This window comes from Trachurus japonicus, chromosome 24 (genome assembly GCF_045865225.1).
Source record: "Trachurus japonicus isolate A0001 chromosome 24, Traja_1.0".
NCBI classification, from domain to species: Eukaryota; Metazoa; Chordata; class Actinopteri; order Carangiformes; family Carangidae; genus Trachurus; species Trachurus japonicus.
The window spans coordinates 19,842,232-19,863,539 of NC_140930.1; the positions used below are offsets into that span (position 1 = coordinate 19,842,232).

The window sequence follows — 21,308 nt, forward strand, 5'->3', positions numbered from 1 at the left end:
CTTGTTTTAGACTTTGAAAATTAGCCATCCTATTACTAGAGGCGCCTCTAATTTATTAGATCTGTATGACGGCCAGTCGCCCTGATGGGTGTTGATCTATTTAAATTATGATGGAGTTTTGACTGATATATTTTTGTATGTTTTTGTTTTGCACAAGGTGTGTTCTGATTTATACATTCCCTTTACCATGTGACTCATCATGTGACCCTCAGGGGCAGGTTCAAAAATGGGGCGTCTGATTTGTATGAGTTAGTCTGATGAAGAGCAATGCGCTCGAAACGTTACTATTGTTGATGTGCTAATAAATCTGCACATAAGGGAGCTGATGTGTACGGTCTCCTTTTTTTGCCTTTCCTGTCTACAATTTTGAGGCCAGCACCTTTTAAAGCAGAACTTTGCAAGTCGGCCGGAAATAGCTCGCTCCTTCGTTGGTTTCTCTTTTTTTCCCTCTCCGGAGCTCCCCCACAGTTCTGGGAGGCACATGTCACTGTCGTAAAACCTCGCCGCCGCCACCTCCTCCACCCCCCCTACACGTGCTTGTGTTTACTGCTGTTTGCTAAGCCCTGCTAACACGGAGTTAACGCTATGCTAACACGGAGCTAACGCTAATACAGCCACACACAGGCACAAAGACACAGACATACACACACAGGAATAAAGGTTCCAAAACGCGAAGGTGTGTGTGTGTGTGTCATGATGTATTACATTATCTTATAAAAGACCCATGGTGTGTGTATCTGTGTTAGCGTTAGCTCCCCGTTAGCCACAAGCTGAACTTCATCAGTAAACATTTCATGTTTCCATGGTTTCCTCCGACTTTCCGAACTCAAACCAATCACGATTCGTGACATGCATGACGTCATATGCGTTCTTATCTCGTACTGCCGTAAGGCAGTTTCTCGCGATACTTCTATCCATTGACGAGATTTGTAACACCGAGACGGACGACTGATCTTGCAAGTGCGGTTTTCAGCCAGTGGGGTGGGTGAGCGCATTGGCCTAGACCCCATTCACCTCATAACAGGTCACTCAACCATCACAGTGACTCTGAGCCACAATAATTACAGCCAAAATCCTGCATAGTTCTGCTTTAAACTGGATGTGCGCGACCGTGTCTACTCTTTGTTCACAGTTGAGGTTCTTGTCACTATGCATCCAATTGATCATGTGCCCTGGCTACTTGGCCAAGGGGATGTCCCTTTGGGTGACTGGCAAGCGTGCATGACTCTTACCTGGGAGGTGTGGGTTCAATCCCCGCCCGGGCCCTCTTCACCTTGCCACATGTACATTAACAGAGTGATGGTTTTGTAGATTGATCAGTGTCTAATCATTGGTATGGGTAAACTCAATTGCCCTTATCACATTAGGAAACTCAGCAATATCATGAAATGCCATTTAATGACAGTTTGCTGATAATGCGGTACACACAAAACTCGTTGCATATAAACAATGTACAACAAGTCATAAAATACGACAGGTCAGTAATAATAGAAATTACAATATAACTTTGGATTTACAGCTCAAAATATTTTACAACATCTTACAAAGAATGGTAAAAGAAGAAAAGAAAAGTATTTAGATGGAACTCCTACGTCTCCTTGTTACATTTGTCCCCAACATCCTACACAGGGTATAGGAAGGACTCTTTTCTTCACATGTGGGAATTATGACTGGCTCTGAGTCAGTGGGGCTGACCTCGCTCTTCAGTATAGTTGTTGTGCTTGATATGGAAAACCTGCTGTCATTCTTCTGTAAGGGTATGGTCATCGCAGGAACGTCTATGCTTGTCTCTAACCCTGTCTCTGAATCGAGATTTGGACCTGAGACGACTCGCCACCTCCTCAGAATTCTCTCCAGTGTGTCAGTCTTTGACCCACAAAGTGCTTCATAGCACTTGGGCAGAAAATGGCAGAAGATGATGCCGTAGCTGGATATGAGAATGGCTGAAGCCTGCACAGGATTACCCCTTTTGCTGGTGGTGATGTAGACTGGGATAAAACACATCCACACAAACAAGTACATCAGCATGCTAAAAATGATGTAGCCTGTTTCACTGAACTCCTGAGGAACCTTCCTGCCTTTGAAGGCCAAGAGAAAGCCAATAAATGCCAGTAGAGCTATGTAACTCAACATGATGGCAAAACCTATGTATGTCGTGCCTTCACAACAAATGATAAAGTTCTCCATGCTTTGTGGGAGTGGCGTTGGTTTCATGACATAAGGAGAGTCAAAGATCATCCAGAGAACACAATTGAGCCCCTGAAAAGTTGTCATCACTATGATAATGACCAATGGCTTGTAACATTTGTGTAGTCGTCTGTTCATCATCTGACCGAAGGGGATGAAAGCCAGGAAGGTACGAAAGGCCTTTACTAGGATGGAGGACACACACAAGGTAAAGCCCATGGCATACATGACCTGACGGGCCCGGCAGATGTGTGCATTGGGCCTGCCGATGTAGCAGATCACACTTGCAAAACTCACTGCCAGACCAGCCATCATCACACAGGACAGTCTCACCTCAGCTCTTTTCATAGGTGGGGAGTTTCTGTATACAAGAAAGATAATCAAGATAACCAACAACAGCAAAATGCCAAAGCCAGTAGCCGCCATCAGGGCGATGGGATGAGGATCGCCCCATCGCAGGTAGGACTCCGTTCTTGGCTGGCAGTGATCCCAGCCCTTGAGAGACCAAGTTCCATTGGGGCATTTTTTGCAGGCTATAGAATCTGTTGAAGAAGATGGTGATATATGGTCTCACTTGAGTTTTTATTTAGCTTGTGTAAGGGGTTTTGACAGGTATTGAAGCAATCACATGAGACAGACATTTTGAAACAGAATTAAAAAACCAGTAAACCAATCAGTCATACCTGGGGTATCTGTGTAGGTCCCTTCAGCACACTCGGTGCAGTTGTAACAGCAGGATACATTCAAGATCTTCTTCACCCAGCCCACGGGGCAGATCTCTGAGCATCTGGACTGAGGTGTCTGCAAGAGTAAAACAAGAAATAAGGCAAAACACCCACTGGTCATACTCAGAGACACAAAGGCCTACCTCTGTGGAGTGGTGATTATGTTGTAAGCAGTAAAACACTACATAAGTCTGTCTGGCTGTTAGAGGCCAGATGTTCAACTTCCTCCAAGCATGGACATACCTGGTCCACAGAGGATTTATTAAGGGTTTAGGCATGCGCACAACACAGTAGGTTGCACATAGTCTTCTAGCCTCATCTACAAGCTGCACTTTAAGGCCCTGAATGTCTTTAGTAACATCTTTCTCCCCAGAATTGAATAACGATAACATCCCAATCACATTGACTTTTGCTGTGATAAAATCTGCGAGTAGTTTCATTGTTTGTTACTTACCGTGATGTTGCCTGTTGACATCCAGGTGAGATTCTCCGCATCAATTTCTACTTGTTCACCAAGGATATTGTATCGCCCAATACTCTTAAATCTTCTGCGGTGTCCATATTTTTCCCATGCAATCAGATCATACCCATTTACGAAATCACCATTTTCATCAAAGTAGAAGATTCGGTTGTCCAATTTAAACCTGATCTTCTTGAGCTCTTTGAGAAGCTGCAAAGCAAGGAGTAAAATTTTAATTAAAGCTGTGCCTTTGCAGAGACAAAAGACTCATTCTAATACTATGTTCCAATTCAGAGGCGGCGTACTTCAATGCTGTGTTTGAAGACCAATTGTTTCACATCGGCACAACCAGGCTGTCTCATTTTAAAGGCTACATTAAATGCGGCAGGGAAATAGAAGATTCATTGTTCACCAGTAATGAAAGCAAAAAAAACACCAATCAGGCAATCTTTCAATTTGGGTTTTGTGGTCTACAATCCATGACAGGCCACATATTTGTCATCTCCCTGCGACCCCTGAATTAGAACACAGCTTAAGAATTCTAATAAATACATTACATTAGTTTCTGAAGTATGAAGAAGCTATACGCATATTCTTATCTGGAGAAAATATCAGTTCTCACCTTCCATGGTGGGAAGTTAATTTCTCCGGAGCATGAGGAGTTATCACACTTCAATAATTTCTTGAGAGTGTTTGCTACAGCCCACACTGCGACTCTGTTGAGGTAGGCTTCGCTTGTGTCCGCAGCTGTCAAAAGAAAGTCATCATTTTGTTCTTGGGGATCCTTGATGTTGCAAGCATTGTCAGATTTTATTTTCAGAAGTTCAGGTGATGGACAGTGGGATGGAGGGTTGTTTGAGAAACATTCAGGGGAACAATTGAATCTCAGGTTCTTATATTCTTCAATGAAGTAGTTGTATCCTCCTGGGGTTGCTGTGAGATTCTTCAGGTAATTATCAAATGATTCACTCTTGTCTGTAACAAAAGTGATGCCTAAGATGTCCCCAACTTTGTTAATGCCATCCATCTGGGCAAGGGACCAACTCCTAGACCAGGCATCACTGGAAATCCAGATCCTTGATGTGTTGGTCTGAATCATTTCCTTAAAGAGGGTCTCCACCTGTTGTTCCCTGAGGATTAGCAGTATCACTCGGGCTTTGGTGGACCGGATCTGCTGAGCGACCTGCTTGATACGTTCCCCACTCTGTGAGTTATCAAGGTTATGAGGCCACATCTCACTGAAAGCCAGGCACACATCATTTGCCTCAGCATCGATGAGGAAGTTCTGGTAAGCTGCTCTGCCGTATTCATCATCTCCATACACAACGCCAACCCAGTTCCAGTTATACTGATGCATCAGTTTGGCCAAAGCTTTAGTCTGATGAATGTCACTTGGAACAGTGCGCAGGAAAACTGGATAGCGCATCTTATCACTCAGTTCTGGTGAAGATGATGTGCTGCTCAGCTGATAAGATGAAATTAGACAAGAGGAATTTTAAATGTGAGAGACTAAACACCATTTACCATTTACCATTGGAGACAAAGTTGTATTCCACTGTCAGTACAGCAGTCCTTGTATTACAGTAATTAGGGTAACCCTAACAATGGGGGGGCATGTATGCCGGCTCCTGTAAGGGTGATGTTTCAGGACAGGGTTGCAGCAGAAGAAACCATTTCCTACTGCTTCCAAAGTTTGTGCTTTGTCTGAAACAAATTATTTGCTTCTACATAAGACAAACTAAATTTAAAATGAATGCCCAACTCCATCAGGGAAACAATATCTCATAGTATTTATGAAACAAATGCAGAGTCAAGACTCAATTGATTTGATTAAATGTTAAATAAATAATAATTTAAAAAACACGTCACCACCTCAGGACATCTAATGGCAGTAGAATCAGTGATCAAAAATGAAAACATGTGTGATAAATACTTACCAGAGGGACCATGTACACATTGAGCAGTCTGGCCAAAGCAATAGACTGCTCGGAGTACAGTGCTCCTAAAATAATCTTGACTGTGGGCCTGAAGTCGGTGTAGTTGCATGTGACATCCAGAGAGCCGTTGACTGCGAGCATGTGGCCGACATCCTGCAGAGCTTTGCTGGCGCATGCGCAGGTGTCACACAGCATATATCCAAGTTGTACTCCGGGGAGGAAACCAGATGCATTTAGCTCCTCAATCTGATGTATTGTAGTCAAGGCTCTTATAAATGATCGTAGATGAAAACTGAAAATAAACAATATTAAAAATGATTAAACTATTTCTCAGGAATTGGGCCCAAAAAAAGCAAGTTATTTTTGTAATAAACTATATAAGTATATAGACTCAATATAAAAGTGTAAAGGTTTGAATTATGAATGAAATGAGTTGAGTTACAAAGAGATTACTCTTGAGAATGCCTGGGAGTTCACCTGAATAATAAACTGGGCTGACAAAGGACGGTGCAGAATCTCTTTGCTAAAAGGAGACTCAGGAATTTTGGAGTAGGTATCACTGATAACTATCATCCCTGTTGAAGAACATCCATCTATTTTATTTCTGATTTGTTTATATAGCTAGTGCAATACAGATGAAGACATAACAATACAGGCAATATAGATGATCAGCAAATAAAAAACAAAATATTATAATATAATATTATATTATTCTTTTAGAGCGTGTGCATGTGCATCCTGCAGTTGCTGCTTCTCCCCCATCATCATCTAGTTTCTTCATCTCATTTTCACAACCATTTATTAATCAGTTACTAACATAACTGGTAAATGAAGAAGATGTACGTATGAGTTACAAAAAGGCTCCTCTCTCCCAGTTATATTTGGTAGTAAATTACTATAACTTGTATTCTTTATAATTTATGAAATGGTAACAACTGAACTAATAACATAAATCCCTACCCTGGTTGATTATTTGATCAGTTTTTCTTTCTTTGTACTTACAGTTAATTTCTGTGACACTTTAATTTACAGTTTATTGAGAAATCCATTCACACAAAACCACATAACAGTGAGGACAGAAACTTTGAACCAACAAGGCTACAAAATGTCAGGATACCATCTGTACTGTATTCCCTGTATTTTTTGTTTGTTGAGTTTAAATACATTTTAAGTAAAGGCAGTCTATCTGTTGTTGTACTGTTGACCTCGCTGACACTGTTATGAATATGTAATATAATAAATCCACCAAGTCTTATACTCACTCTGAGCAGAGAAAGCTTTCAGGTTTAATCCGTTCATCAAGTCCCTTTGCGTTGTTATGACTGGGCAACATTATACCTAGGATGATATCTCCTGGAGCATAGGCCCCACAAACAGACTGCGCAACATCACATCCTTCAATATGCAGTGACAGGATCCCACTCAGAACCATCACGGCTGAGAGAAAGCGACACAACTGACAACACAGATGCATGTTGACTAACTGCTGCAGTGATGTACAGGGACTATTTGATCTCTTGAATGGAATTTGGGAGGTGCTAAACATAGCAATAAACAAAGAAAACCTGTTTAAAGCACTATTGCAAAGAATGTTTTTACAGATCACATCTCAGCTGCCACACATTTCCCATTTACCCTGACCAAAGACATTCCTCAGCTGACAGATCACTGTCTGTGGGTCTGATGAGCAGCGCAGGGACCTGGACTGATTGTTATGTCACGGCTTGAACAAAAGACTCCAACAACCTATTAGTCATATATGACTAATAGGTTGTTGGATTCAACAAAGAGCAATCACTTATTATATATTATAATAAGTGATTGCACACGAGGTGTGCTGATGTTTGTGGTTCAATTCGTGTGCATGAAGAGTTGTGTTGTTTTTTGTGTGTGTCGTTGGACCGGAATTGACTAAATTGAGCAGGACAAGAAATTATGTGGGCAGGGCAGTAAGCTGGAAGAATGATTACTATCAGGCTAAAGGCACCTGCTTCTCTTTTCCATTTGTTGATGGTGCACTAAATGACACTTTAAAGGTATTTAAACTGTTTTTTCAGTTGCGCATGTATATTGGGATCAGGTCTAAACATATGGTAATGTGAAGACCAATGGGATATCAGTGTGAGCTCTTTTTCTTCAAGCTTATACATACTCCACTTTCTCTCTCTTTCTGCAGGAGCTGCAAGTTTTAGATCTGCAAAAACACTCACTTATTATCATTACTGATGTTGTTATTGATAACACTATAACCTACCGTATTACTATTACTATAGTAACTAAATACGTCAACAGTAAACGCAACTATTCCCGTTCATCGCATTTCTTCTGAACCCAAACAAGTTTCCACCCTAAGGCTAGTTGTGTTGGAATTTCCCTCCACCTCGTCTTCAAGTGCTGCTTAAGGGAACTGCTGATTTCTTTCTATGATGTTATAAGATCTGGTACCCAGTACAGTAGCATGAACAGTGGTTAATAAACAACCTGGCACTCAACAACAGGAAAACCAAATAAATGGTCATCAGTGAAAGGAGGCATGGGGAGGACCCCTGCGGAAGATCTCTTCTTCTCAGCAGTTGTAAAAAAAAAAAAAAAAAAAGAGAGAAAAGAAAGTACCCTCAGTGTCTGCACTAAATCACCTAAAGGACAAAATGCATGTGTCATTTCATGACTCAATGCACTGCAACTTTGAAAAAACAAATTTAAATAAAAACTGCCAGGTTCATCACTTTAAATATTATTTTTGCCTTAAATTTGATGGGATGGGAGCACAGGGCCACATGGTGGACTCAAACCTGGGCCACTGCGGTCTTATAACACTTGTGACTATTATATTAGCAGCATGTCTTGTCAAATTAATGATGATGTTAAGCTTTTAATGTTTGTTTTTAAAGCTATTCATGGCCTTGCCACATCATATCTGGCTGAGTGCCTGAAAGTTCGTCAGCACTGCAGAGCTCTTCGCTAATAAGAACTATTCTTGAAAGTCCCCATAACCTGCCGTAAACTGTCGGCTGTGTTCCACTCTGTGGCCGCTCCCAAACACTGAAATGCTTAACCCCTGGAGTTACGAGCCATCAGTGACCTGGCATTTCTCAAGTCCAATCTGAAAACCTTTTTTATTTATTTCTGTTTTACAAGTTTTGATTTTGTTATTGTTGATTATTGTTTCACTGTTTGTTTTGTTCTTGCTGTGATCTTAAATTTTAATTTTATTTTACATATTTCTGTAAAAATGTAAAATGCCATATAAATATACTTGATTAGACTTTTCTGAAGTGTTTTCCCAAGTGGAAATGAAATCTTTGTCTGTTCCCTTCTCTCCTGAGGTGTATTTACGGTTATCATTTTTTGTCTGAGTCGGCAGTCTGTGGACAGAGGATGTCATTTCCCACCCAGAGACCTGATTTGTGACACATAAACACACAAAAAGTTTTATTTGTGAGATTGTTTTTCCACAATATGACAACAAAACAGAACAAAAGTAAGGATGCACATGCATGTCAGTGTGTGACTGAAATGTCCACAAATTGATTGATCTCCTAATATGATCAATAAAGGGTCCCCAGACCTTAGGGTGGGAACTGGACCAGTGTATCAAATTTCTTCTAGATTGTTGTAATGTAAAGGGAAGAGTCAAAGAAAAACCAGAGCAACCCAATATCACAATGAGGCCACCAGGGATTTGTTGATCTGCTATATGTCATTCTGTAGCTTTAAGATGTCATAAGATTTGGAGACTAGACTAGAAAAGATGCCCAATATCTTATCACTCAATATCACAGCACAGGCAGCATAGACAGAGGGAACTAAAGGCCCAGTAGTATTGAAGATGGGAAACCTCCTGCCACCTTTAGCTGTGGGTTTTGGTGTGCCTTGGAGCAGGGCCGTTGCTAGGAATTTTGGGCCTCCTTAAAGAATACTAAAGTGGGCCCCTGCCCCCTAACTTTTCCAGTTTTTTTTCTTATACAGTACTACGTATGTATTAACATTTTTTATTTAGCCTACTTTTTTTGATGCTAATGCAGCAATTATGAGTATTAGTGAGGGTCTTAATCAGTCATACAAAGATTAGACTACTGGGGTTTTTGTGGGCCCTACTGGTCGCTGGGCCCCTAGAATTATCATCACCTTTCTCCCCTATACATCGGCCCTGCCTTGGAGATTTGAGGAGGCCAATCAGCCCAATAAAGGGCATAACAATGGAACCAATTGTCTTGAAGGATGAGGAGAAAAATGGGAATGTTTTGAAAGAGATAAAGATATTTGGAGAGTACGAGCAACATTCCCTGTTAGAAAAAGAGGAAGAAGTTTCCATTTGTCAATCATAGTTTTAAAGTTCCCAATCAATTTGTTTTATTTTATATTTGTTTATGAGTTTATTAGAACAGGGTAGCACGGTGGTGCGATGGTTAGCGCTCCGGAGCCTGAGGGTTTGCATGTTCTCCTCGTGTCTGCCTGGGCTCGCTCCAGGTTCTCCAGCTTCCTCCCTCAGTCCAAAAACATGCACAGGTTGATGGGTGACTTTAAATTTATAGTGCCTGAATGTGAGTGTGTGTGTGTGCTTGACCTTACACATGTAAGCGGTGTATAGACAATGGATAGATGAGAGGGAGGCCTTTTGGAGGCCAGAGGTTCAAGGGTCAATCTGAAGAGGAAGCAACCCTGCCTGGTTCCATGTTGTAGTGAGAGCAAGGGAGACCTCATGATTGGTCAAAATGAAACTTTGATTTAACTTAGATCTTGAGTTTCCTCTTCTCAAGTATATCTACAAAATGACATACTTTATTTCAATCATCTCACCCGTTTGACAAGTAGGCTACTAGTCAACTGGAAAGCCCCTAAGCCACTCCTTAACAGTAAAATTTACTGTGTGATGTCACTTGACTTAGTCATCACGGCTGGTGTTGATTGCTTGTTATGTTATGATGCGACGCTGTGTGAAGTCCTTTGAGCGGAAAAATTGGCTATACAAATAAACTTACCTTGTCTTGCTTGTCACTTGCACGGAAACATTATACAGTATGAATGTAACACAACAAATGTTCAGTGTATTGCATCACCAAAACTGTGTCTATACTATACAAATCAAAGTCATGTTAGAGCATACACATATCCTCCAAATACCAGTATATCTGTCCAGGTGCCTTGAGATTTGGCTCAGTATCCTATTTTAATATGTTAAATAACATAGTGGGGGGTTTTTTTGTGGCTTTTTCTTTCACTGAGATAATGATGTATGGTTGTTTTCCACAACTATATTGTCTGTGTGGATGGACACTTAACAGATAAACAAACAGTATGATTTACAGTATGAAAACAGTAAATGAGGAGAGAATGTGAGCGAGAGAGAGTTTGCAGTGCATCATGGGAATCCCCCAGCAGTCGAGGTCTAAAGCAGCCTACCGACTAGGGATAGGCTCACTTGAGCTAACTCCATCTATAATCCTTATAGACAGGAAGCCCAATGTTGAGAGTTGTTGCTCTAGAAGAAGAGTGTGATAGCTGAAGGCTCTTCTCAAATTTACTCTTAGTAACTCCAGCGACAGCGTTCATCCATCCTTCATTACCGCAGACACTATATTTTAGTAAATACATCACAGAACGTCTTCAGATTTTGCACAATACCTGGATTCAAGGATATTATTAGATTTTGGTTGTCACAGTGAGCCCACAAAACACTTTTTAGCCATTACTCAAGACTCCACGTGGCAATTATGACAAATTTCAGACAGATATATAGTTTTTATAATATGACTCTGGATAAACAGGGATGTAACCTGAAACTGGTCCAAGTTGAGGAGGTCTACAACCATAAAGACTGTTTTTGTAACATGTCTCTGCCATGCCCTCCCTGAGTTGATTGACAATGATGTTGTGCACCCATAATGCAAAGTGTGTATTGTGTATTATGGAAGTGACAAATAAGTAATTCTGATACATGACTAAAACATTCACAGCCTATTGAGTTTGTGTACAGCACTGTAATGTAAAACATCTAGCTGCAGTGGCATGCTAGTGTATCTGCTGGACAGACATAACACACTTCTACCTCCTACTGTCAATTCAGGATGCTGATGAGGCCCTGTCGTGTCGAACAGTTAAACAATGCTGCTCTCTGCTGGGAACTGGCAGCAACACATGGTCAGCCTAGACTGCAGTGTCATCAGGGAGCTGCCACTTGTTTACTAGTGACATGGAGCTTACACTCCTAGGCAGTGGGCATCATGGATCTATAGGCACTCACATAATGTATGTGTGTGTGTGTGTGTGTGTACGCATTCACACACACACACACACACACACACACACACACACACACACACACACACACACACACACACACATGAAACTTAACACGATTACAGTTAGAGATGTTTAGGTTGTAAGTCTGAGTTTGAGAAGCACATGAACGTACTGTAATGTCACTCAGCAGCAGGTAAAATCTCCATGGCAACCTCTGAGGGCAGCCTGCAGGACACACAGGTGTTTTAAATCAGATTATTAGGAACAGCTCCACAAAGGGCCGTCCGTCCAACCTATGAAGAGCACACAGTTTGACCAATCAACTGTCTGAAGACTGAGACCAGTTGAAGAGTCAGGTCTGGTGTTGGTTGGAACAAAAAACCTGCAGCCACAGTGGCCCTTTGTGGAATGAGTTGCCCTGATCTAGGATGTTTGTGGTGTTAATCACCTACTTTAATGTCAGAGTCAGACAGGTTGACAGCTCCTTAATGTCAGTGTTCAGAAAGAGATTGTCATGTTTCTGTCTGATTAGCTCTGTGTGTCTGGGTTTGATTCCCATGTTGACAGATCACACCCCCAGCAGTGGCCCCATGTGGCATTTTTGCAAAGAAATGTTCGGTAACCTTTTAATTTACAGGCCATTAAAGCAGAAGTAAGTGATATATTTGTGTTAATATAAGTCTTAAATAGTTATATCTTCCGACAGCAATCACTTACATAGAGTGTTTGGTCTGAAACACGGGTCTGTCAGTCCCTCTGCTCTGCTCTGAGCCGAGGAGAAAACATTTATCGTATCCTACAGTTTTTATCCAATGAGGAGAGAGAACGGCATGCAGGGCTGTGTGTGCAGCCAAGGGACGCCGTGAATGTGGCGACGTAGGGACGAGGACTGTTATGGTGCGTTCAAGGAAACTCGTATCTTTCCGACCGTGAAGTCGTACCAGTTCGATCTGGTACGAGTTCACCGGTCGGAAGTTACGAGTGGCCGTTATAGTGACTTTCACAGGTAAAACAGGTCGGAGAAACACGAGTGGGTTGCCTGGAACGCTACAAAGTCGTAAGTTGTGACTTGAAGCTGTAATTTACGATTTCAAAAGCCTGCCTGGAACGCAGCATTAGCGAAAACGACCGGACCACTTACTTCTGCTTTAACTATGTGATAATGTCAATAAATAGACAAACAATAACAATTAATTGCGTCATAATGTCTAGAAGTAGCCTAAAAATAATGGTCAATTTCATAGTAATGTCGAGAAATATAGCCAAAAAATAATGATTGGTTGCATAGAAATAGCCCAATTGCAAGGACTCGGTGGAGAAAAATTCTGGCCTTTCCCAAACTGATTAATCCAGGTGTGTCTGACCATTGTTGTGAGGTCAGACACACCTGGATTAATCAGTTTGTCCAATAATGTAAGACAGGAAGTAAAGGAGCTTGCTTAAGTTCAGGAAGTAGTTGAGCTGGGCATAAAACATATAGTTGCAGCTCTACAGTAAAGTTGCACAGCAGCCAGCAGGTGTCTGTCACAGGAGACAGACAGACAGACAGACATACTGTATGTTGGTCTGTAGGCTAGTGTTGGTCCAGTCTGTCCAGTTTTTCTCATACACAGACTGACTCAGACCAGTGTTACCAAGTAACACTCAACACCAGTAGCAACCAACAACAAAAAAAGGATAAAATAGCTTTTAATCTATGGTTTGCTGACAGTGTTTTGGAGAGTGATGGGATGGTGGAATACTTCCAAATAGACAAACTTTCTGCTGAGGACAGACTGAGCGCAGTGGTTAGATTAGGTCCTTCAGTCTGCCATTTTTAATAAGCCGTCATTTATCCAGAATTCATTGTAGGCCTGCCACAGCCTGACTTTAGATGAGTCATGAACTAAACTGCTTTGAAAATGGACGTTGTTCGTGTTTGCGCTCTCATACCGAATAGCACAGTAGGCTACAAGAAAGACAGAGTGAGATTGTCACTTGGATTCCTATTTATTTAAAAATAATCAGTCATCCAGAGAGTTTTCATGTTACCTGAAGAACACTTTCTTTAACACGACTCTTAAATACAACTTGTAGGTAAAAATGAAAACAGTAACACATTCCACAACTGCCTTCAGTGGTGGTACTTCATAGTAGATTCAATAGCAGTAGTATTAGGCAACACACCAGAATGAGGTTAGACAAAAAATGGTTGTCAATGCCTGAATTAGAGTTAGTGTATGAAAGTTAAAGAGTATGGCTGCTTATTCCCCCTCTGCTCTGCACACTCCAGCTGATCACATCAGCCAGATTCAGACTCAAGTCTCATCAGTAGTGTTACTGCTATATAGCCAGACAATTATCAATCCATTTGCACACATAAACACACACACACCCACCCACCCACACACACACACAATATGCTAAAACAGAACATGCATCATGTCACACTGGTGCTACACCACCCTCTGCCTGTCCCGCTGGCTCACAGGCAGGCCGGGCGGTTTGAGGGAGGAGGGGATGGGCAGTTCGTGCAGGCTGTCCGGGAAGGAGGCTGGGCTCAGCTGCTTCAGGATAGTTTGCATAGCGGTGAGGACGAGCGGCGCCGGGCTGCGTCCAGCCAGGTACTCGTACGTCTCCTCCCCAAGCACCTTGCCCCAGCGCTCCGGCTCCCTGCCCAGCGCTGCTTTCATTTTAAAGTGCACCTTTGGCATGAACAGGAGCAGGTTGTCCAAGCACTGCCTCCTCTCCCCGCCGCTGCCACCGCTGCTGCTCACCGCCGCCGCCGCCGCCGCAGAGTCCCTGAGTTTCTCCAGGATGACGTCCAGCGGGGTCAGCCCGCCGTGGTCCTGGGCGTGCGGCGACGCTCCGTTCCCCAGCAGCATGATGACCGCCTCCGGCCGCAGCAGCTCGCAGGCCAGATGTAAAGGCGACCGGCCGTCCTCCTTGTGGAAACACCCGCTTCGGTCCGCGTAGGAGGGCGCGCTGGATATCCGGTGAGTCTCCTGCAGGATGAGGCCGAGAATGTAGCGCCGGTCGTAGCGGACGGCCATGGCCAGGTGGGGCGCGGAGGACGGGCAGCAGCAGAACCGCTCCCCGGGCTCGGCCAGCGCCTCGTCGGTGTACCGGCTCAGCAGGTACTGGGCGTACGCCTGGTGGTCGTGGACGATAGCGTACAGCAGCGCCTCCGACGGGCTGTAGGTCCTCTGACCGGTGTCCTCGTCCTGGTAAAACGTCTCCATCGTCCGCATGTCCTCCAGCATCCAGACCGGCTTCAGGTCCCTCACGGCCCGGTAGAAGAGCAGCGAGAAGGACTTCCGATGCTTCTCGAAGCCGCGAGCCGCCGACGTGACGGTTAGAGACGCCATGGCGACCGGAGCAACTTCGGTCCTCCTCGGTGCGGTTAAACTACGGTGTCCTTCGCGGCTAACGCAGCCATTAGCCCGACAGCCGCGGAGCTCTGTGGACGGAACCAGGAAACATGATTGTGTGTCTTCTCGGCAGAGACACGACCACAGCTCCGTGTCCAGGGTGAGGGTCGTACAGGGACAGAGCAGCAGACATTCCTGAGCGCCGCTGACAGCTGCGGGACTGCTCTGTCTCTGCAGTGGGGCGCCAGCGCGCCTGCGCACAACACGATCACGTCCACAGACCCGGAAACTTTATTGACAAACAGCGTTATAATCATTATATGATCCCAGTGAGTAATCAGTGTTAGAGCCGATTCCTCATCACGGTAAAAAATAAATAAATAAATAAAATAAAACCTTCAGAGCTTTGACGTTTTTAGTTTGGTCTGTTGGGGCTATATTGATTGAAATATAAAAAAAAAAAAACGTGAAAAAAAAAGATATTCCAATTTTTTGAATTTTAATACAGTGTTTTCACTCACAGTGGCAGAACTTCACAGGAGCCTTCATGACCAATTCAATTTAAAACCTCTCCCCCACTTCATTATTATTATCACTGACTGCATTCTTGAAATATCAGATTTTTCTCCCCAATGAGGCCTTTATAGCCTACTCTGTTGAAGTAGGCTATAGACTACACAATGTTTTACAATAGGCCTATTTATTTTTCAGCATGTAAGCCTCCCTTAAGTCACAATTAAGGAAAACACCTTATCATAACTACTATAGTTCACTCCCAGAAAACTTTTATGTAATTTCTCAAACGATGATACAAAAAAAATCAAAAACATTGAGAGAAGTGATTCCATGTCTGTCTAGATGGAGTGAGTCCATTCAGGAACTATATGCATAGCAAGTTGTGGATTATTCTCTGTCTCTTCTGGTTTGTGTGACAGGTATTTTTAACCCGTAGCCTATCTATTCTTGTGTCAGAGACCGCAGAGAAGCGGTGAGCTATTCACAGATGATACGAGGAAAGTGTGGAGGAGGACCCTGTGGCAACACATGAACAAATACTGAATTATCTCTGTATCAGCAAAGATAATGTTATTTAAGACACATTTTACTTAACTATTGAATAAAGTCACACGTACACCCTGGGACATATAATGTGGGAATGGACACCACCGTCAGATAAGAGGCCCTGCCCCTCCTCTAACTCCCCTCCGCCCTCCTTCAGCAACAGTGTGCACTGCAGATTAAACACGTCAACACTGACACTGACACTTCACACATGGAAACTGTAATTGAAACAAATAATTGTGATGGCGGTTCTATTTTCTTAAAGCAGCTCTATAGATACTGTAATGAGGCCACCAACATACCAAACAGATAAGATAATGACAAGCACCAAATATAGATGAGGCCCTGGGCCCTTTTCAGGGTTCCTACACATTTTAAATTTCCAAATTCCATACTTTTTCCAGACCCTAATTTCCGGACTTCCACTGCAAAAAACTTACCAAGAATATTTGTCTTATTTTTAGTCAAAATGTCATTTCTAGTCAAAACAAATCTCATTATACTTAAAATAAGACTCATCACATAAAAAGTAGCTTGTTTTACTTCTTTCAAGCAGATTTTCACTTGAAATAAGTAGAAAAATCTGATAGTGGAGCAAGTTTTTTCTTTCTTATTACAAGCACAAAAATCTTGCTTTCACTGCTTTCATTTTTCTACTTATTTCAAGTGAAAATTTGTTTGAAACAAGTGCAAATTATCTAAAAACAAGATAATTTTTAGGTGATGAGTCTTATTTTAAGTGGAAAGAGATTAGTTTTGACTAGAAATGAGACATTTTGACAAGAAATAAGACAAATATTCTTGGAAAGATTTTGAGTTTTTGCAGTGTCTCAGTAAAAAAATTCAAATAATTTGTGACATTTGAGCCAATAGATGTGTTTCATGCTAATAAATTATGCAATTAATTTGTTTTCATTATTCTGAATTTGTATGCCATTACGTAACCAAATAATTTCCAGGAGATTGTAGCTAGGTAGCCTACAATAGCGCATACAAAACGTGAATAAGACTGAATAAGTATTAAGATAAATATATTTCCATACAATAGTTTCCGTTTTCCATACTTTTCAAGACCTGGAAATGTATAAAATCAAATTCCATATTATTCCATACTTTCCATACTTGCGTAGGAACCCTGCCTTTTGAACCTCAGGCCTGTGACCAATCGAACCATTCAGTAATCATTCACCTCTACTGTATATGAATCTGCAAGTCTACTGTACCTGACAGAGGAAGGTTTTCTGCAACAGTGTGGGTGGTGGATCCTTCCTGACCAATAGGAAACCAGCTACAGTCCAGAAAACTTCACAGTGCCAGTGTGTATCATCATACTGCAAGTGGCAGCAAACAAACAAACAAACAAACAAACAAACAAACCCCAAATTTTCTGTCATCAGACTCATTAAAAGAGACTGTAAAATCATAAACATGCATATTTGATGAGTGAAATTATCTCATAATGAGCTGAAATGATGACATTTATTTGTTATGCTTGGACAAAAAAGAAATGAGAGAGAGATTATTTTTTGTTTGTTAGTTATTTTCTTCTTGCGACAACTAACCAAACAATCTCTCAGCTTTTTTACATGTATTTTTCTGAAGTATGTTGTGCTAATACTTAAGTCTGCCTCCAGTACTGTGCAGAGAGAAAACTCTATGTGATGCAGCGCTCCTTCACTTTTATTCTTGATTAAATAGGTCGTACAGAGCCCGGAGGTGTGTGTTGGGTCATTTAGGTTAATTAGTGGAATTTCTTGCCTGTGTTATTCTACTGAGTCCATCTGTTGGGTTGTGTCATAGTAAATAGCCCCACTGGATAACTGTACTATTCCATATTAGGTCAAGAACTGCTCAACTTGTGTAGTAGTCAACCCTGGCCACACTGGGGCAGTAGTGATCTACTGAATGTGAACATTATCTACACTTGTCCATGTATGTCCTTCAAACAGAAGAAAACACAGTGGCAAACCATCAGCTTCATCAGCCCGCTTTCACACATCACAGCATGTCTCCATGTAACTTGTGTTTCAGTTCAGTGGAGACGCTGTAGCAAAGATTAAGAATATGTATGATCATTTGTCAGGTTTGATTAACAATTAAGATAACTGGGTGATAGCAAAAAGGTGAAATAAATCATATAATGACCCCATTTACATCTGATATGAATGCATCATTATATCTGACTATAATGTATAACACATAGCATACTTATCCATTTGAATCTGCATCTGGATAGTGCAGGGCACATCTGGGAGCATATGGGCCCAACTTGGACTCACTGAGTCTCGATAGAACTTCTTCCTTAGTCATTCTGCCTCTGCAACCTTGACCCAAGTAAAGCAATAGAGCATGAAGGGTTGAGCCTATGTGCAGGATTTACTGTTTTATGTGTTTCACGTATCTCTATAGATGCCTGTGTTGACAGCATGTGTGTGTCAGAAGCTCTGTGTGATGTCTCCAGCTGGACACAGGACGTCTGCGTTTGCTGTCTGCAGCTCTCGTGCTTGATTTATTTATTTCCTCCATGGATCTCAGATTAAAGCAGAACATGGCTGTGAATACTTCAATCCAGTGTGGCTGATTAATTTACCACGACTATTAAGATTGCTTTGATTAGAGCTGCAGCCGATGATCACCTCTGGCTAAGCTTTTGATTGAATTTGCATTTGGTGGGTGGTCAGTAACGCATTTCAGCCGTGACCACGTCCCTTTTGTCCCCAGTAATTACAGTCCTCTATTCCGACCAATTGAATTCATGTCAGAATGAGCCGGATCAACCAGCACTTTAGCATGCTGTGGGACGTATTGTAAGCACAGCAGATCTATGTGTGGTTCTGATTTCTATGCAAAGTGACTGTTTAATTCTACCGCCGATTAATGTGGTGCTGGTGGCACCTGATGCTCTGAGAGGCCAGAGATCATGAGGTCTGTGTGAAGATCCGTCTGCAGAGATGACAAAAGCACAATGTTTGTCCTTGCTATATGAGTCTGTAAAGCATGGTATTTGTCTTTTAATGCAAACACTCACCACGGACACTTCCAAAGATCATTTTATTTGCTTAGTAAATAAATATATAAAGGAATAGACGCTGTTTACAGAAATTATTGTGCTGCATTGGAGGCTGAGCTAGGGTAGCTACAAAAATTATTTACAACAGTGTCACCTTTTGCTCAAATGATACCTTTTGATTTTATCTGATACAAACCTATAGCAGCTGTTTGACTTCTCATGGTTGTTCGTCAGGATCACTAGCATTTGCTTCTTGTGTTCTACCAGCAGTTAACAACTGAATCTTTTTTAACCATGACCATCATCTGTTCTTGACCTCAAAATAACTAACTGGTTAGCTATAATTTTAGCACTGCAGACAGGAGGGCCTCGCCCCTACCAGCACTGCAATCAAGAGAGCCAGGGTGACCTGGGGTGGCCCATCCTTTCAAGCGTCCCTCAAATCAAGTCCCATTGTTTTTAAACCTCTTAGACTGCTTCGGATTAAACTGATCATTATTAAATGATAAAACCAAATGATTAAATCTTATTTCTGTATTTTTGGACATAATTGTGTATCAGTGAAATTCATGTTGAAACTCAAGCATCTGTTTTAAAAATCCATCACAGTTTACAGACTGACCTCTGGCTTCATCTTTGACTTTAACTTCACCGACTGCACTTCAGTGTGGCTGTGCTTACTTCCAGCTTGCCCTCGGAGGGCAGGAGTGTCTTTCCCAATGGATTTGGAGAATTTGGATATTGAGGGTCTGCAGAGGATGATGCCTAATGAGTTCTTTGACTTGCTGACTTCTAGCCTTTCTCAACTCTTGGTCATCACGTGGCCTTTTGTCCAGCACGATGGCAATTAGCTTTTTTTGATTGTGAACTTTTTCAGATGCTTTTCAGTTAAAATATTCACAGTGGTTGGTAGAGGAGAGTTTCCATGACCTGTGTAAAAACCTTCAGTTTTACCCTGAGGTGAAGCTCCTGAGAGTATCAGTGTGTCTGGTCTGTCTGACTTTATCTTCTTTGTTCTCACCTTCCTCTTCCTTTCCCTATAAGTAGCCCCGTGTACAAGCATCACATTTCACACTGCCTGACAGTATCATACATTTGTATGAAGCTGTATGCATATGGAACTAAGTCAAAAAAATGTCATGGCTGTCACGCTCCAGTAGAAATATGTGTTTTTATTGAGCTGCACTGGAACGAGAGGGACCAGGTAAGAAATAGCAGAATCTACTTCCCCAAAAATATAAAAAGAACCAGTATTGTCATGGGAACCAAAACACACAGCAGAACATATCATGTGATTCATATCTTAACTTACTGTTCACTTCTATAAATGCTACAAACTGGGTAAGTGAAAATCACCATGTCAATGCAATAACATATACCCATCGTTCACCAGCTTCTTCGAACACTGAAATAACAAGCAAATAATTTAGACATTTCATGAATCTGTAATGCTCATGTGTTCGCCACAAACCTCCGATTGGATCTATTTTCAATTGCAGATTGGTTGTTTTTCTCTGCAGTTTCACAGAGGCCAGGTGCCCCATTCTGAGGCAAGGTGACAGCCCATCAAGATGATTGACAGGTGTTCAAAAACAAACCTGAGTGGGAGGAGTGGGCGAGCAGCCTGTGAACAACAGCCTCAGGGCCAAAGCTGCAATTTCAGACATAAACACCATTTATTTGAATGGAGGGTAAGTGGCTAACAGGACTCAGCTGCTCGTGTGTCAAAAACATTGCTATAAAAACGAAACTGTTGAGGACAGATCTATTTGAATTTGATTAAAGCAACTGTGATTAGAGAAACAATCGAAACAAAATGTCAACATCAAACATGTGCATGTTGACTGGATATTTTCGTTCACTGGGTGGTGCTCAGGTGACAGTGCTAACCACTGCACCACCATCTGTAGCCAATAAACAAGTATAAATCATAATACATTAGTCATTGTAGTTGTAGGCTAGTTCTGTCATAAATACCCCCCGTTCATTGTTTGGATTAATACTTAGGAGGATTCTTGCAAAACTGGAGGCAGTTAGTTTTTCACTACCACTGGACAGCATTTCAGTAGGATGATGGACGACAATCAATGTTTGAGTATGACCACTTATGTTAAAGAATTTTAACCATCTGCCATGTTTATAACAATACAATCATGAATCATTACACACACGTGTGTAGTCCTGAAACTGCAGCTTACTTAATCTGCAGGAACATATACCTGACCTTGTGTTGTGTCTCTCTCACTCTTCCATGTCCACCTGTATATGTCATTGCGCACACTTGTGGGAGTTGTTAATTTTTCCTGTTTATTGTTGTATAAAAAGCATATCAAG

General features: G+C 41.9%; 2 protein-coding genes across 2 annotated transcripts; both read right to left on the bottom strand.

The window, feature by feature from the left end:
- Positions 1-1,495: 1,495 nt before the first annotated feature.
- Positions 1,496-6,837, bottom strand: olfcb1 (olfactory receptor C family, b1). The gene is made up of 6 exons (XM_085771197.1): positions 6,572-6,837; positions 5,310-5,601; positions 3,995-4,837; positions 3,367-3,582; positions 2,871-2,988; positions 1,496-2,729 (listed from the first exon to the last, which is right to left on the bottom strand). Exons 1-6 carry the CDS (start codon positions 6,781-6,783, stop codon positions 1,576-1,578), a joined length of 2,835 nt encoding a protein of 944 aa, XP_085627323.1. The 5' UTR covers positions 6,784-6,837; the 3' UTR covers positions 1,496-1,575.
- A 6,685-nt stretch (positions 6,838-13,522) lies between these two features.
- On the bottom strand, positions 13,523-15,136 carry LOC146961912 (ankyrin repeat domain-containing protein 9). Its single transcript, XM_085771061.1, has one exon. The coding sequence runs from the start codon at positions 14,897-14,899 to the stop codon at positions 13,988-13,990; it is 912 nt and encodes a 303-aa protein (XP_085627187.1). The 5' UTR covers positions 14,900-15,136; the 3' UTR covers positions 13,523-13,987.
- Between the last annotated feature and the right edge of the window lie 6,172 nt (positions 15,137-21,308).